General features: G+C 31.6%; 2 protein-coding genes across 2 annotated transcripts in view; both read left to right on the forward strand.

Moving 5' to 3' along the window:
• Positions 1-495: 495 nt before the first annotated feature.
• Positions 496-14,935, forward strand: LOC135950768 (uncharacterized). The gene is made up of 3 exons (XM_065500298.1): positions 496-1,108; positions 1,171-1,448; positions 14,742-14,935. The coding sequence occupies exons 1-3, from the start codon at positions 588-590 to the stop codon at positions 14,933-14,935; spliced, it is 993 nt and encodes a 330-aa protein (XP_065356370.1). The 5' UTR covers positions 496-587.
• Positions 14,936-15,713: 778 nt separating this feature from the next.
• The window catches only part of LOC135951983 (myosin-G heavy chain-like), a 64,411-nt gene continuing 62,627 nt past the window's right edge, over positions 15,714-17,497 (forward strand). Inside the window, exon 1 of the mRNA XM_065501749.1 lies at positions 15,714-15,886. Coding sequence (XP_065357821.1) covers positions 15,796-15,886 — 91 coding nt within the window. The 5' untranslated portion in view covers positions 15,714-15,795. The remainder of the gene's footprint in view (positions 15,887-17,497) is intronic.

A 17,497-nucleotide genomic window follows, 5' to 3' on the forward strand; every position in this document is an offset into this window, starting at 1 on the left:
GAACCCGTTCAACGTCCTTCCGGTGAGAAGCATTCTACAAGACATACCACCACACCAATACTCCTAATAAACAAATGTAGCCTAAATTCGAATTCTTTTTTTAAATTCAAGGCACCTGTTTCTACATTATTTCAAAGAATGTAATGTACATATGTATAAATTAGAGCACATACATTTCCCATTCTAGTATTGCAAACTGCAAAAAATATTATTTTCATTTGTTACACTGTAAATATAGATTAATAATCACATGACTCCAACTGCAACAACGTTGGGCAATTGCCAAAGACATGACCAAGTAATTTAAAGTCATGACATGTTTATGAAAATCTTAGAATTGTTACAATGAATATGTCTGTTGTTCATCGGATAAAAGAAAATGAAATAAAATTAATTGGGACCACCTAAAATGTAAAACCACCTGAAACATTAATAACGCAAAACTCTAACTGACCATTTCTTTCCTATTTTTGTTTGCAGTTGAGACCAACCAACACCGTTATGCCAGTAGTCCAGTCAACCATGTAGTCAAGGCATCTTAGAGAGAGATTATTATTGGGCAGAGTCATAAAATTAATCAACATGATATGTTGTTCCCTGATGAAACATATGAAGATTATAAACAGCGCATAAAAACCATTTCAAATTTAAATCCAACTCAAACCCCGTACGAAGGTTGTCGTCCAACTGCATTGCAACAAAGTGTTTCTGGTAAACAACAGAGGAATACCAACTTAACAGAATTCTCAAAGACACAGGATAGTAGCGGAAGAGAAAGTGCAACGAGCACAAGTAACAGTAGTGGTGGCTACAAGCTTACCACAGATTTTTTTGATAACATACCAGAGGCCAAAGCACAAGCGGAACAACAAGCTGCCACTAATAATTCATACAGCAAACAAGAGCAGATTCTTAAAATACATTCATCCAAAGATGTTGCTGCCACTAAAGAAGCAACAAACCAGTCACCAGATGACCACACAAATCCCAACGATACTGTCAACGAAGATCTATCTACAAATCCTATATTCTTGCGTACATGCGAGGCTCTCATACGTCAGTATCGCATACGACCGGATTTCTTTTGTCAGTATTACAAAGCTGTCAGGTAATTTTTACAAAATTTTGCAAATCTATTCACAAATAAACAACTTCAATTAATATTTCCAGTAGCAATTCTACCTCGCCTTCCTCCTCGGCCCAGCCCTCTCAAACAAAGAGTATTCCAAAGAAGAAAAGTGTTCATAATTCCTGTGATAAAGCTTCTACAAAGTCTTCTTCAAGGTTGCTGCAAAATTCTACTCACAGTTTACCTGTTTTGCCAGTGGCTACCACGCCGAATACAACTTCGTCTGAAGAAGTTCAACGTTTTACCAAACGATCGGCTATTTATACTCTGCCGAAAAGAAGACTTGAAAATTCAGATCATATAGCAGCTATAGTGAAAGGTAAGCGAACCATTTATCCTACATTTTAAATTATACAAATAAAGGAGTAACGTTAGTGACTGACTGACTGATTCATTATCTCACAACCCAAACGACTGAAGCTAGAAATACAATTTTAACTGTACCGATTCACTAAACGATCCACTAAGAAGAAATTTTTGGAAAAGGGAAAAACGGGAAAATTCGGTAACCCTCTTCAAAACTAATAAAGAAACAAAGAAACTTAAACCATGTTACTCCATTTAAAACAAAAAGTTGACATTTGTTTGGTACTTTTTCGAAATTCGAACTTTTTAGGTGAGTAAACGGGTAAAAGCTGTATTTTAGTACTTTTTTTGGGACCCTATGTATCTTTTAAACTAATAAATATAGAAACAAATTTTAGATCGTATTCTTTACTTATCAAAAAATAACAAATGGTAATTTGGTACTTTTATCCTTAAGGGATAAAAATTGTGTTTCTTTTTGGTACTTTTTCATAAAATATGTTTTTCTATAAATTGACAAAGACATATGAATATTTTATTATGAGCCACGATACAGAACTTTGTTTGAATAATTTTTAAACACTGGAATGGGTACAAAAAAGTACCAAAGAGGGGATAAAAACGGGAAAATACATTTTATTTGAAATTATTAAGAAAAATTTGATAAAATTTTTAACATTGGTTCCTGGATTCATAAAAAAACAAGTAAGAAAGTATGGTCTGTCAAGCCCGACAATATAATACCCTACACTAAGTAAAAGAGCAAAAACATTTTTCTTTTAAAATTTCAATAATTTATATTTTTGAGTGATTTTCGGAAGTGGGCCTTATATGAGGGCTATGACCAATTATGGACCGATCACCATGAAATTAGGTCGTGTGATTTATCTCTATATGAAAGTTTACTATGTTGAATTTTGTGAGTATACCAACATTTTTAAGTGATTTATGCACTTTGAAGTGATTTTTGGAAGCGGGTCTATATGGGAGCTATAACTAATTATGGACCGATCGTAACAAAATTTGGTGACATGAATTTTGTATATATAAAACTTATTTGGAGCGGAATTTGTGGAGATACATATATAAATTAAACATTTATGACGGATAAAGTCCAATATTGGAAGGACATAATGGACCGATTTCAGCCAGTTTCAATAGGCTTGGTCCTAGGGCCGAAAAAATAATATGTACCAAATTTTATTGAAATATCTTCAAAAATTGCACAAGGTTTACATTTACAGCGAGGCAGCCAGACGGACGGACATCGTTTAATCGACTCAGAAAGTGATTCTATGTCGATCGGTATGCTTTAAGGTGGGTACACTATGGTGGTGTAGGGTATAATTAAGTAACAAAGTGCTATCAGAGTAAACAGTTTGGTACTTTTTTTTTTAAACATACATATTTTTTCTTGTGCACATTAACACAGATTTGAATCGGTTGAGACTAGGGTTGCCAGGTTCAGATTTGCAAAAAGCTGGACATTGTGGTCTAAAAAGCTGGACAAATCAACAAAAAAACTGGACATTACAAAAATTACTGAGAAAATGTTAATTTTGGTTTTGTGTAATCTATGCTACTGTGAGAAAAAAACTTGGAAAACGGCAAAGCGTGGGTTATATGTACATTGCAAATTGTGTCAGAAAATTTCAGAACACTCAATTTCAGAAGTTATTCTAAAAAACCGTTTTAAGTGATGTTCGTCAACTTATCGACCAGTCAGTTTTTGTCTGATTTTAATTTTTTAACGGGTTTAGAAAGAAAATTGATTACGCTTTAAAATGTCGTGCATTTTTTGATATATTTGTAAGATATAAGTATTGTTTTTGTTAAGAATATCTAAAAAAAACAAAATTCATCAACTTTTTTATTTTAAGTGGCTTTTCATTGCTTATTTTGCTATGAAAGCTTATGCAAATTTATAGCAATGTATAAAGAAAATTTAGTTCTTAACAAAACATGGTTTTATTCAACTTTTCATTAATACGTTTTTTAGTAAAATAATTGTAGTTTTTAATTTACAAGTAAATTTTTTCCAACTTTTTCGAAAAAATTTACAAACTTTAGCAAATTTAAACCGATTTTAACAAGTAATGTCTCGTTTTTTTCTATATACAAATTTGTTTATAACATTGTACAAAAAAATAGTTTTTAATAGAAAATATATTTTATGTATACATTTTATGAAAGCTTAATTCTTTGCCTTTCCATAACTGTTTACAATTTTTCGGTCTAAAAATGTGTGAGTTAGAGGAACTAAAGTACTACGACCTATCGTAAAACAGTTTTTTCAAATTAACTAAAAATTTTGAGTGTGTTTTAAAATCTTTGGGCCTACAACCCCCACTGGGTCGCTTTTCAAGTTCATACAAAAAGTGTTTTTTAGCAGTATGTTAATATTAAGAAATTTAGAATCACAATTAAATATTTTCATTTCATTCCTTAAAATTTATTTAACTAAACTTAAATTTGTTCGGTTAAGTGCGTCATATACAGTGGTGGCCAGGAATTTAAGACAAAAATTGTTTGCTAAATTCCATGTAATTGTCAATTATTTTTTCAAATATTTCCACAAATATGTATGCATGAGGACTGTTTTAACACACAAGTGTGTTTTATTCGACTGTGTCAATTCATACATATTCACCATGAACACATACAATTTTTCTACAACTTGACCAACAATTTTTTTTTTAAATAAACATATTTTCTCACATTTATATCATTATAATTTTATTATTATAGTTCCATTAGTTTCGGTCATATCATGTTATTAACTGCGGATATTCGCTGAGGTGGGTCAACGTATTTCCACATATCTTTGTCCATATATGTTTTACCGATTTTTCCAAACATTTTTCAGAAACTAGAAACATTAATAATAAATTTCATACCCTTAGGCTCTATCGCACTTAAAATTCAGTTGATGAAAAAAATTCAAGTATTTGTCTTTATTAGGTGGCCACCACTGTACATATTTATATTATTAAATACTAAAAACACTGCGACTTTATTTCGTTTTTGAGCTTACGCATTTTGGCCAATTCCAAACCTAGAGGTTTGTAAACCATTTTGAAAATTTTTACAAACCTCCTATAAATTTTTTTGTATTAATATTTCAGGTCGAATGACATTCGGTTTCTTTCTTTAGTATAAAGATTGTTTAAAATAGAAAAAATCTTTCACAAAAAGCACAAATATTACAATAAATAAAATGAAAAGCTTTGCTTACTGGTATTAAAAATACGAAACAAGCAGTTTTTCTTAAATTTTCGAATTCATTCGTTTCACCTTTGGTAAAAAAATAGGACCATATCATTTGACAAATCTCTTGGTATTTATTTATAAACTTCACGAATGCTGCAGTAATCAATATATGTATAGTTTATCGTTATCTATTTCTTCAGATATTTCAAGGTTAAATTTAAAAATGCTATTTTTTAAAAAAACAATGTTCTAAATAGCTGACCGCTGTTTTTAAAAAGTTTTCTACGTCAGTCTTAAAAGTTTTTTGTTCATTAGGCGAAATTTTTTTCAAAATGCTGTTAACTTTGGAGCCAAAAAATTTGTCATTTATTCTACTTTTGCGGCTTATAAATAGCCTCATAAGTAGCCAGTAGAAAAGTACGGTCATTATATGGAGCAACTGTACACGAGTTATTCTCAAAAGCTGTAAATTCCTGCATTATGTTTTGCATAAAATATAAATATGCTTCCGATAATCCTTAACTTTTACATTCTTCTTCATTGACATCATTAACAGAAATTCCACACGACACGTATTCCCATAAAACATTTTGGTATTTATTTTTTCCTTTCTGCAAAAAATACGTACACTTTTTTGCATAAGTTATTACTGTCTACTAATTATTAGTAAGTAAATTTGAAGTAATAAATAATATAGATATTATTGTCGAAAATTTCAATTTAGCTGGACAAATGAAATTTTAGCTTGAAACTGGACAGGCATCAAAAAAGCTGAACAATCCAGCCAAGTCCAGCCAGGCTGGCAACCCTAGTTGAGACATGTCTGTAGCATAAACAATTTTGGCAAATGAAGTATTTAAATTTCAAAATTGACTGGTGTTTAAAAAAGAAAAGAAAAATTGGTGCTATAATAATATACGACATTAAAGTTAGCTGATATGTATCTGAGAGAAGTTAGAGTTAGGAATAGATGATAATATATAGGTACCAACAAAAATATTAGAACTGAACTATAGGTACTTCTTCGTTCTTCTAATTTTACTTTTTAAATTTTCGCACATATGATTCTGAGTGAATAGGAATACAATGAAAAGACTTTAAGGTACTTTTTGAATATATTTATAATAATGAACCTGAAATCATGAAATTAGCTACATATGATCCTGAATAAGTAAGAATCCGCAAAAGGTGTACTTAGTGGTACTTTTTTCCTTCTAATTGTACCTTTTAAATTGCCTATAATAATGGACCTAGTAACATGAAATTTAGGAGCCATGAAATAACCCCCACGAAATAATCCCCCAAAAATAAAATGAAATATGTCCCCATTTAAATTTTGGGGGATAATTTCATTTTTTAATTTATAAAGAAAACGTAAAATCTGTAAATTATGTCCCGATATATTAACAACTTGATATCAGTTGAAAGGATAATTTCGCAGAGTTAAGATCGTGATAATTTCGCAGTGGTTCAGAATGTCAAAAAGTCGGTATACAATAGTACAAGTAAACAAGCAAGAGAGCTATATTCGACTGTGCCGAATCTTATATACCCTTCACCAAATTATACATCCAAATACAAATTTTAAATATTTTTAGGTAAACAAAATTTTTTTTTTTAAGTTTTTTTTTAATTTTTTTGAAAAAATATTTTTTCCGATTTTGACCCATTGTAGGTCCAATTTAAATTTTTTTTTTTAAATTTTAATTTTTTTTTTTGTGATTTTGACCCATTGCACTATAGGTTAAACGGTTACCAAAACTGTGCTAAAGTCCAATTTTTCAAATGCAAATATTGCACTTTTTTTAATGCCATTTTGTAACCAATACTCCAAATTAACTAAATCAGCTTTTTGTTTTTGGTAAATATTAAATTCCATTTGACAACACGCAGTCAAAGACATTGTATCGTAATTACTTAATAAATTTTGTTGAAAAGCCTGTATTGCTTTCAAATTTTCAATTGCATGTTTAAATAATAATCACACAACCTAATTTCATGACGATCGCTCCATAATTGGTCATAGCTCCCATAGAACCCACTTCCGAAAATCACTCACGAATATAAATTATTGAAATTTTAAAAGCAAATGAGACTCTTGCCAAAGTTTCTTTGCAATCTATTTTACTTCATATTGCTGAAAAATTTGGTGACATGAATTTCGTATATATAAAACTTATTTGGAGCTAAATTTGTGGAGATACATTTATAAATTAATCATTTATGACCGATAAAGTCCAATTTCGGGAGGACATTTGTATGGGGGCTAGGTGAAATAATGGATCGATTTCAGCCGATTTGGGCCGAAAAAATGATATGTACCAAATTTGATCGAAACATCTTCAAAATTGCGACCTGTAGTTTGCGCACAAGGTTTACATGGACAGCCAGCCAGACGGACATCGTTTAATCGATTCAGAAAGTGATTCTAAGTCGATCGGTATACTTGGGTGTTAGACCTCGAGGTTGTCCTGTTTTTTTTCCTCATATCTCAGCCATTCGTGGACCGATTTTGCTGATTTTAAATAGGAAACTTCTCGAAAGCATGTCTGACAGAATTATTGAAGATTTGGATCCCGAAGATATCTGGGGTCTTCAGAAAATTGATTTCAACAGACAGACGGATATGGCTTAATCGACTCCGCTATCTATAAGGATTCAGAATATATATTGCGCTAATCGATCAGTTGGAATAATGGTAGTTGCACAAATCGAGCCCGTACTGTACATACTTTATAGGGTCGGAAAATTATATTGTGGAAATTACAAACGGAATGACAAACTTATATATACGCTTCTCACGAAAGTGAAGGGTATACCTTCGTGAGAAGGGTTTATATAAGTAGTACAGGAATAAAACTTGCAAGGCATGATTAAGTGTGCTAACAGCTGGTAACTGTTTACTTGGCAAGAATTATGTTGAGCACAAACAAAAGAACGAAGAAGAATTGTATACGGAGTTAAATGCTCTTAATATGATTAAGGACAAATGCCAAGATCTTGCAGGAATGTTATGAGGCGATACCTCTGCAATGAGCTGATATAACAATGTTTTTTGTCTCTAGAAGACCTACGTTTTTCTCCTAGGTTAGCAAAAGTTTAATGAAACTAAGTCCGATTTCAAATGTTTGTCTTGAATATTGCTAGAATAAATTGTTTTTTCGTGTAGTTAATTGAAATCTTGCGTAAATTTTCTTTATAATTTTTTTAAAATTAATTTCCGAATTCAGAAGAAATTTCAATTATAAAAGAGTTACAATAAAAATTTATTCTTTTGCTCCACCCTAATAGACAAAAATCCTAAATATCGTTCACTATTTAAAAAGTGATCATTCATTTTGCCCTTTTGAAACCAAGAAGCAACAAAAATCAAATGATCTTCCACAAAGTTGAGTTTAGGCTGAAATACAACAAAAAAATGCCGAAAAACGAACAAAACTAAAGCATACTTTATGGCAGTATAAAAATTAAGGCTGTAATTCCCAAACTGTTTTGCAAGGCAACAAATCACGTCTTTAATAAAACTAAATAAAAAACCGTTACGACAAATGTTGAAGCTAAACTCATGTGGCACTACAGTAAACTAAACTCAACACATTTAATTCCAATCAGATTTTGTCTGCCACAGAAACTCACCTGTTTGTTTTTGTCTTTAAACAAAAACAAATAAACAGAGAGTTTAAGCCGGGTTTCAATCAGAGAAAAGTATGCAGAAGAGTAGAGAAGAAAACGGAATGAGAATTTTTTGCTTAGTTGGAGTTTGAGACGGCACACACTTCTATTTTCAAAAACAACGTTCAGTTCGTGCAGAACCTTCAAAGTGTAGAGACGTTGTAAACGGTTAAAAAAGCGGGAGATTTAAATAAAATAAAGAAAAAAATTAAAAAAAACAGATTTTTTCACAAGATTAAGTGTTAAAGTTTTAGATAAACTAATTTTCTAATTAGTTATTTGTTTAATATTTACAATGTGTTTAAAATAATTAATTAAGTGAAAAAGCGTGTTAACAAGTAAAATATTATTATAAGTACAAAGAAATGTATTTAAAGTGAAAAAAATATTTAAAAGAATTCGTTTTCTTAATCTTATTTAAGCGAAAAAATGTTTAATAAGAAAAAACAAAAGGAAAAAAGTTCAAATCTTGTTTTATGTGGATACCTTAAAGGTATCTTTTGTAATTGTAGTTGTTGGTCTTTATACATTTGTTTTGTTGTTGCTGGTATTGTGTGGTGTTGAATGTTTGAATCTGTATGTATCTGACGGTTTGTTTGTTTGAAAGTACCAACAACACACACTCACACTCCCTGCTATTTACCACTCGTTGTTATTGTTGTTGGTTTTAAAGTTGTATTACCAGTGTTGCCATATAAAGAAGTGAATGTGTGGGGAAATAGTTCCAATTATAAATTGTAATGAAAACCATTTTTCCATATATGTAATGGGAAAATTGTGGTGGTAATTAAAAAAAAATGTAATTAAATCAATAAGTTTTGTATCAGATCAAATTTGTATCGAAAAAAGTGTTTTCAAGAAAAATATGCTTTCAAAATTAAAAATATGCTCAAATTATTTAAAAAAACAAAATCGTTGAATTTCCTTTTAATTGGGAACGCAACTTATTTTTGCTACAAAAAGTCATTAAAAAACGATAAATTAAACTAAAAGAATACAAAATTAATATCGTTTTCTACCAAAAAGAGAAAAAACTGAAAAAAACAAAAAAAGAAAATTATTAAATGTGTTGAGAAGTGTATAGAAATGGTAACAAGGCAAAATATTCTTTAAAATAAGAAGATAAAATATCTAAAAATAACAGCCAAATTTTTGTTTTAAGTTGTGTTTATTAAAAGCTACAGAAGTTCACATGCAATAGCGGAAATGGTATTTGCATTTTCGCTGAAATACCGTTGCAAAATAATCAAAATTATTGTAACCGCTACATTTAAGCCGTTTCGAATCCAATTGTATGACAAAAGTTATACGTTTTATGCAAAATTTTACAGATTTCACTACTTTTTTCTATTCATAAGCAGAAATACGATGGTGCTTTTTCGCTGTCCTCACAGTTCAGCAATAATATTCTAACACTGAAACGTACCTCTTGACCTAACATCGTTTTTCCATCCATAGTCTTTTAGAAATGTTTCATGAGTCCCATGTTTAATGTGCAATGATGGAAGTAATACTTTTTGGGGGCCAACTATAGGATTATTTATGTGAAATGTGGTTCCAACAGGATGAACCACAGCTGGTCAAACAATTTATCTATTGAAGAGAAAATTCGGAAATATAGAGACATTTTATTCAGAAAAAGGTGGTAATAAATCTGAACCTTCTAAACTCCGATTGCAAAATGATGTATGAACGTATGATTCAAGAAAAATTTAAATTTGCGACAACCTTGTTAGAACACAAAGTGGGATACAAGGCCACTTGGCAACGTTGGCGTATTTGCTGAAGTCGAAAACAGCAATGTTAAAGGTGCTGGAATAAAGAATATGTCAAGGATAGCAACAGTAACATGGTAATCATTCAAAAAATTGTACAGTACATTCCAATCTAGACTTGTACTTAACAGTTCATTTCAATGACCGCTCATTTTAGTTCATAGTTCAAAACTAGGTTCAACTAGGTTCTCCTTTTTGACTTTTGAACTACCTATATTTATAAAAGAACAAGAAACGAGTGATAAATTTCATATAATAAAATATTAAATTTGTCTTTCTGTTCTGAACTAAAATAACTGATATTATACTAAGGTAAGATTTCCACGCAGCCACGAAATGATGAAAAAGAAGAACAGCTCACATGGGTCCAAGTAATGGTCCCTTTTTGTTAATTGAAAGTAGACGAAAACAGAAGAAAGAGGGACAGATATAAGTGAAAAGAGAGAAGGAGAAGATTGAAAAAGTTAAGAAGGAGATGTCTGAAGAAAGAGAGAGGGATGAGATCTTAAAAGTTACTTGCCAATGAGTCGGCGGTTATTAGGTCGCTCTAAAGAGATCCCCGTGTCTGGTCTTTTTAAACAATTACTACTTCCCATAAAGGCATTAATGCCCTCAAGCCTCATATTCGAGAGCTCAGAAAGACTATTTAGGGAACGATGTCCCAAAAACCTTAGGCGTAGCTCTCTTAATGCCGGACAATGACAAAGCAGATGAAAAATAGTCTCATCCTCCTCCAACTTCTGCAGAAGTCGTGGTACGGCAAACCAAGTCTCCTAGCGTGGTTATCAAAGGTGCATATTATAAAGGTGATATTATACTAGAGCTCCTTGGCTTTTTAATTTGCTGTCAGTTGCCGTATAATTCTGAGAACGGATTCTATCCAATATGACGATCATTTATTCGTCATTATGTCAGAATTCGTATAAAAAGATGCTTGAAAAACAACGACAAGAACCATTTTAGTTCATAGTTCAGTACTGAACTAGATGAGCAAACGATTTCAACTAGTTCATTTAGTTCAAATAAAGGAATCGTTCAATTGAACTAGTTCGTTCATGAACTACCCAAGTATATTCCCATCTGAATATCATCCCTAACATATACGACTACCCCGAGATTTACTAAAAATTTAAAATAATTACAAAGGTTTTTGGTTTAAAGTTATACTTGGAGATTGTCACAGGTCTCTTCTTCTGATTTTTCAAGTTTCAGTGTTTATATATATAAAAATGAAATGGTTTATGTATGTAATGTCATCACGTGAGAACGGCTGGAGCGATTTGGCTGATTTTTTTTTATTCGATTCGAAATTTTTATGAGATGGTTTGTAAAGAAAAAAAAAATAAAAAATTTTTTTTTAGTCCAGTCAACTGTAATAAAAAAGATCCCTAAAGTATGCAGTACAAATTTAGATATTTTATTTGCAAACAAATAAGAACAGTGGGTTGCAGAAACTAGAAGAACTAACATTAGTAAATGCTACCGGGCGAAGCCGGGCGGGTCAACTTAGTTTACAAGATACAACCATGGGTTCATGGATTAAGAACATGTGGATAACTTTCTCATCCATCAAACCGCAGCAAGTGGTCCGTTACTACTTCGGAGTATTGCAGATTAATAAAAATGGTATCTTTGATTTTTCACGGTGTTTCTCGATGTTAATACAGAGATCTTCCTCACACGTCCTCGGTCGTTTTATAGGAGTTACTGTGGCCTATCATATAATACCGAAAAGAAACCTGTTCCGAACGTGGGACCAGTGTTTGCCTACTCCTTCTAATGCAGATTTTAAGAATGTTTAGGACCTTCTCGTTAACAAATATCACTATCATGTTTCAGTTTTTATAATAATATAAGGATTAAGAACATGTGAATAACTTCCTACTCCATCAAATTGCACTAGTGGTCCGTTACTACTTCGGAGTATTGCAGATTAATAAATAAGTTATCTTTGATTTCTCAAGTTATTTCGTGATTATTATGCTGTGATCTTTATCTTCTACCTCGTTCGCTTAGGAGGTGTTAGTAATAGGTGGCCTCATCATCGATGATGTGATGAGGAACACCCTATCAAATATCATATAAAACCGAATAGGAAGCTGTTGGGCCAGACTTTGCCAGACTTCGGAAGCAGATTTTACCCTCGTTACCCTCAAAAATCACTATGTGATATGGCTGCTCCTGCAACTGTGCACCGTATTCGTATCGTGACCTCCACATGAGTACTCATGTTACTCTTGTTACTAGTAACAACAAACGCTACTGAGTTAAGGTCGATGCCTCAGCAAGGCAAACAAAAAAGTCGTCATATACCTCACAGTATAGATGCTGTAAGTTATAGGGTGGGTGGTTCTTAGATCGCATTAATACGATGCTTAAGTTCATGCACCTTGCCAGAAGACTTAAGGGGACCATCCATCACATGGGAAAAGAATCCTACATTGATTGAAAATTGAACATACACTTTAGTTCTTTTACTTAATTATTTCATGTAGTTGATCATTATTATTTTCCTGATCGTTCGCCAATGTAACGATAGGTTTCGGCTAGTCCATGGATAAGCTCAGCGGAGTGAATGGTCGTCCAAAACTTTATGAACGTACAACTGTATTTTATAAATCACATAACAATTAAACTGGAACCTTTTAGAACCACAAAGATTTTGTTAAGTTGTGTATTTGGGAAAACAATTGCTGAATAAATAGATAAAAAAAAAGTTTGTCATTTTAACATATTTTCAAGAAAATCGCTTACAAACCGATCAGTCTAGCGCCTAGCGCTCTATTACGAGATGAATGTTTCGAGACATCGAAATATTCATCGCAGACCCACAAAATTATATATGATGAGCCGCAGAACAAAAGCTACTTTTTTTAAAATTTTAAAATATTATAAAAATACCAAAAAATCAATTTGTAAAAAAATTCGAAAAAGTACCTTTTGTTCTGCGGCTCCTCATATATTCTGGGGGTATATACATATAATTCTAAGACGATCTAGCTGTGCCCGTCTGGCCGTCTATTGAAGACACGATAGGATAGGATAGGTCTTAGTTGAAAATGTATTGAAATATTCGTTGTTGGTCAGAAATGTTTGTTATTGAAAATGAATAAAATCGGTCAAGAATAACAAGAGTTACGAACAAAAATATGAGACAACCTTCATAATAAAGGAAGTTTTTCTGTAAGCCCGATAAAACTTATGAAAGGGTTAACTGCCAAACGAACTGTCATACTGTGCTCACTTTTCTGGCAAATCATCATGAATAGATTGACGCTTGAACAACACTACCAAATTATCCAAATTTACTTTGAAAATCAGTCATCGATTTGCGCAGCTTATAGACGACTGTTTTTAAATAGTAAATAGTAAAAGGTAAATAGTAAATAGTAATCAAGTCCTTGCCGATCAATTCACTGAACTCAGTGAGAACAATAAAGCAACGGATAAAAAAATTAACGAAATGGATTAAAGAATAAACAAACTAAATGACGACTGTGTTCAGCGATGACGCTAATTTTAGGCTTAAAGAGTTTGTTATAAACAAAATGTCCGCATATGGAGTGAGACCCATCCACAACAGACCCAACAGACTACATTACATCCAGAAAAATTAAGCTTTTGGTGCGGTTTACACGCTGGTGGCATCATCGAAAAATTTTTCTCCAAAAATGATGCTGCAGCTTGCGTTACTGTCAATGAAGATCGTTCCGCACCATGATCAATATTTTTTTTGTTTGAAAATATGGATGACATTGATCCGGAAGAGATGTGGCTGGCGCTATGTGCCTATCGGCAACCCCAGCAATCGATTTATTGAAATAAAATTTTTCGATAACATGATTTCGAGAAATAGACCTGTCAATTGGGCTACAAGGTCGTGCTATTTGATGCCTCTCGATTATTTCCTGTGGGGCCACGTGAAATCACAGATTTATGCTGATTAACCAGCAACAATTGACGCCTGTTAGGCCAACGTTGTCCGTGTTATTCGTGACATATGGCCAGCAATGCTCGAAAAATTGAATACCTAGAATGCGCTTCGTCAAGAATTGTTGCCATATGACCGAAATCATTATCATATGTTAATGCCATTTGAATGATCATTCGAATAAAAAAAATTGTTGATTAAAATTTACTTGTTGATATTTTTACATTTTCAAGTTTTATCGGGCTTAAAAAACACCCTACACATTGAAAATTTGCACGCGTTATCCTATTATAAAAGAACAGTATATATTGAAAATGGTAAGAATCGTTTCATGACATATTTCCTCCCGGAATATGTCTACATGATACATAAATGGGTACATACATAATACAGAAATGTCAAATAAGAATAATGGTATCCTAGCTGATCATCTTTATCAGCCCAGTTTTGGTTTTCGATTTGTTAACTACTTTTAAGACCTAAATATCTTATGTATGCCCATTTTGGGCATTATTCTCCCCACTACTGGGAGTAAGCTTTAGATATTAAGTGGTTATATTTTCAAACTAGGGACTTATAGAAATAAGTGAGACCAACTCCATCTAAATGATCATTTTGGTTTTTTTTTGGTGTTGAAGTATGAGTGCAAAAGAAGAAAAAAAAAAACAATAAAATATTTTTGTTTTGGTCGTTAGTATTTTTGAAGTAGTTGATTGAGAGAGAGGTGGTGTGGTGGCTGGTGGTGGTGTAAGTTCAAAATACACCATACTACACCACACAACTGAACCACACTATAATAGTGACGGTGGTAGTGGTGGTGTAAGTGATGATGATGGAATGGAATTGGTAACTTGTTTTTCGTACAATACAATACCAGCAACAACTACAATAACAATTGAGAAATACTCGTAAATAAGAGATGCAGAGACTACAAACAGCAACAACAAATAATAATAAACAGCAACAACAAACATACAAATGATCATTTCTAACTCAACACAATATCTCAAACAAAAGCATTTCCGAATTTCGTTAAAGAAAAAATGACCAAAAAAAAAATACCAAAAGAATTTGAAACTAAAAAATCTATAATAAAATAAATAATAAAAAAAGTGAGCAACAAGAAGAAAAAAAATAATTGTGGTTTTGTTAAGTTTAGTTTGAAGTGGTTTAGTGGTGTGGTGGTGCAATCTTTAGTTGCCAAAAAAACACACAAACGACAGAATTTCAAAATTGAAAAACGCGTTTCTTGTTCATCTTTTCTTACTGGTTTTTTCGGTTTAAGCTGCCACCAAATAAATGCATCCATATAACTTGTTGCAGGCCTTAAATAATAATGAATAAATAATTTGAAATGTTAAAGAACAAAAAAAAAGAAAAAGGATTCTTTACTTGCCACAAAAATATTCTAAACCTGTTGTTCGTTTTAATTCAATTAAAGTAGAGTTGTATTCTTTAGCATATTAATATGAATTTTGTTTTTTTTAAGCCAACAAACACTAATAAAATTCTTATAAGAATCTTATTTAAAACAAATAATTTTGTTTTTAAAAATATTTATAAAAAAAATAATAATAAAATGAAATGGATTTTCTGTTTTAACCAACGACAATTATTGCAAAAAAGTTCATTTGTTTTAATATAAAAATGTCTTAAGAAATTTTTATATTTTATTGCTGCGGTTTTTTTTAAAAGAATTTGTTAATAAAAAGGAGTTTCCAATGTTTCACAATTTATCAATACGATTTTTTAAATACAAATGTTGATTAACGATGGCCACATTAGGCCTTTCAAAAGTCTTCATACTGGATAAATATTTTACGGAATTACAAAAATTTTGGGAGACGGAGAAGAAGTTGCAGGGTAAGTTTTGTAAATGGCAAAAAAATAAAAGGTCTAAGTATAACATAAATAAATTATAAGAGTAAATGAACCTTGGTTTAACTAGGATTATAGTTTATTAAACTTAATTTAAATGTTAAACCTGTACTAGAATTTATTTATCGTTATTGAATCATTGTTTTTAGAAATTCTAAATAAATATTATTATCTTAAGCTAAAGTGTAAACAAAGATGTTATTGGCAATGCAATATCCAACCAAAGGTGTCAGATTATCCAGCCTCCCAGCTTTGAAAATTACTCAACGACATACTTTTTAATGGCTATTACATACCATCTGCATTACTAAGAAGTAGTCGAATAATGACTTCTTTATTAACTGATGTGTAAATATTTACCGTTTTAAGTGACAACGGATGCTGTGAGTTCTTACGATCAATGAGTTATTCAAGTAGTTTTGATGACATTAAAGTAATATCTTATTTATAGAAGGGGGATCATTCGCCATAGGGGCACATCTGTCAACACCGAATAACTTAAAAGCCAAGTACAGTGCACTCGCGATAATATGAACTAATTAAAACCTGGCTAGTTAGTTCACTTTTGCAAGATTGTTCATATTGGCAAATGGCATCTAATTCCCATCAACAGCTAGGGAAGTTAAAAAATTACACTATACAACAAAATCAATTTTTTTTCCAAAATTACAAGGTCCGACCAATAAATTTTGATAGAGGAGACAAAAAAAAGTCACGTGTACCGGCTTTTTGAAAGTTTACATCTGAATTTCATTTGAGGGGGGTTAGAGATTCCCAACTCTGGCACATTCTTATTGTTAATCGTCATAAGAAACCATATAATCCAAGGCGAATTTATACAAGGTGGAGTCAGTCAAACAGCTGATCATTTTTTTTCGCTTTTTGGTTCTAACAACTGTCAAAGCCTGTTTTTATATTTAAATATCTACATACTTTAAGCTTATTAACAAAATGTTTATTGTTTACATAAATAAGTAAAGCCCTCACTATTCAATTATCTACACTATATTAAGTTTAAATACATATTTGTTTAATTTTCCATTTTAGTTTTTTGACATTTGTTAAGACCAATCGTTGTTGTTGTAGAACTGACACCACCTTGTATGAATTCGCCTTGATATGATCCTTACATTTTAGGTATAAAATGTGTTCAGAAAAGTTATGTAAAATGTTACGTAGAATATTTTTGTAGAATATGTTAACCCACTAAATCCTCAAGGCATGGGTTTTTTTGTCCTTCTTTTAAAAAAGTGCAAAAACCACCATTGAAACAGGGATTTAAGGGGTTAAAATGTTCTGCAAAAAAATTATCCGTAAAATTTTACTATAAGTCCATCAAAACGGAAAATTCAACCAGAAACGGAAAATTCTATCAAAATTTATTGGTCGGACCTCGTAATTTTTTTTGGTGTTGTACAGTGTTATTAAGCACTTGAATTAGAATTTAGCCACTACCCTGTTGATTTAGATTTCAACTCTGTGTAGATAGATAAAATACGTTAAAAAAACAAAAATAAGCTGTTCATATTTTAAAAAGCTTTAAAATATGAACAGCTTAGGTCACTAAGTTCATATTTTAGAGTACCCTATGGAAGT

This window comes from Calliphora vicina, chromosome 2 (genome assembly GCF_958450345.1).
Source record: "Calliphora vicina chromosome 2, idCalVici1.1, whole genome shotgun sequence".
Taxonomy (NCBI): domain Eukaryota; kingdom Metazoa; phylum Arthropoda; class Insecta; order Diptera; family Calliphoridae; genus Calliphora; species Calliphora vicina.

What these genes read in the sequence shown, in the direction of transcription:
- LOC135950768 (XM_065500298.1), top strand. Translation starts at nt 588, where the DNA reads ATGTTGTTCCCTGATGAAACATATGAAGATTATAAACAGCGCATAAAA. An exon ending in CAGTATTACAAAGCTGTCAG is followed by an intron (nt 1,109 to 1,170) that starts GTAATTTTTACA and finishes TAATATTTCCAG; the next exon opens with TAGCAATTCTACCTCGCCTT. An exon ending in TATAGCAGCTATAGTGAAAG is followed by an intron (nt 1,449 to 14,741) that starts GTAAGCGAACCA and finishes TAGTTGATTGAG; the next exon opens with AGAGAGGTGGTGTGGTGGCT.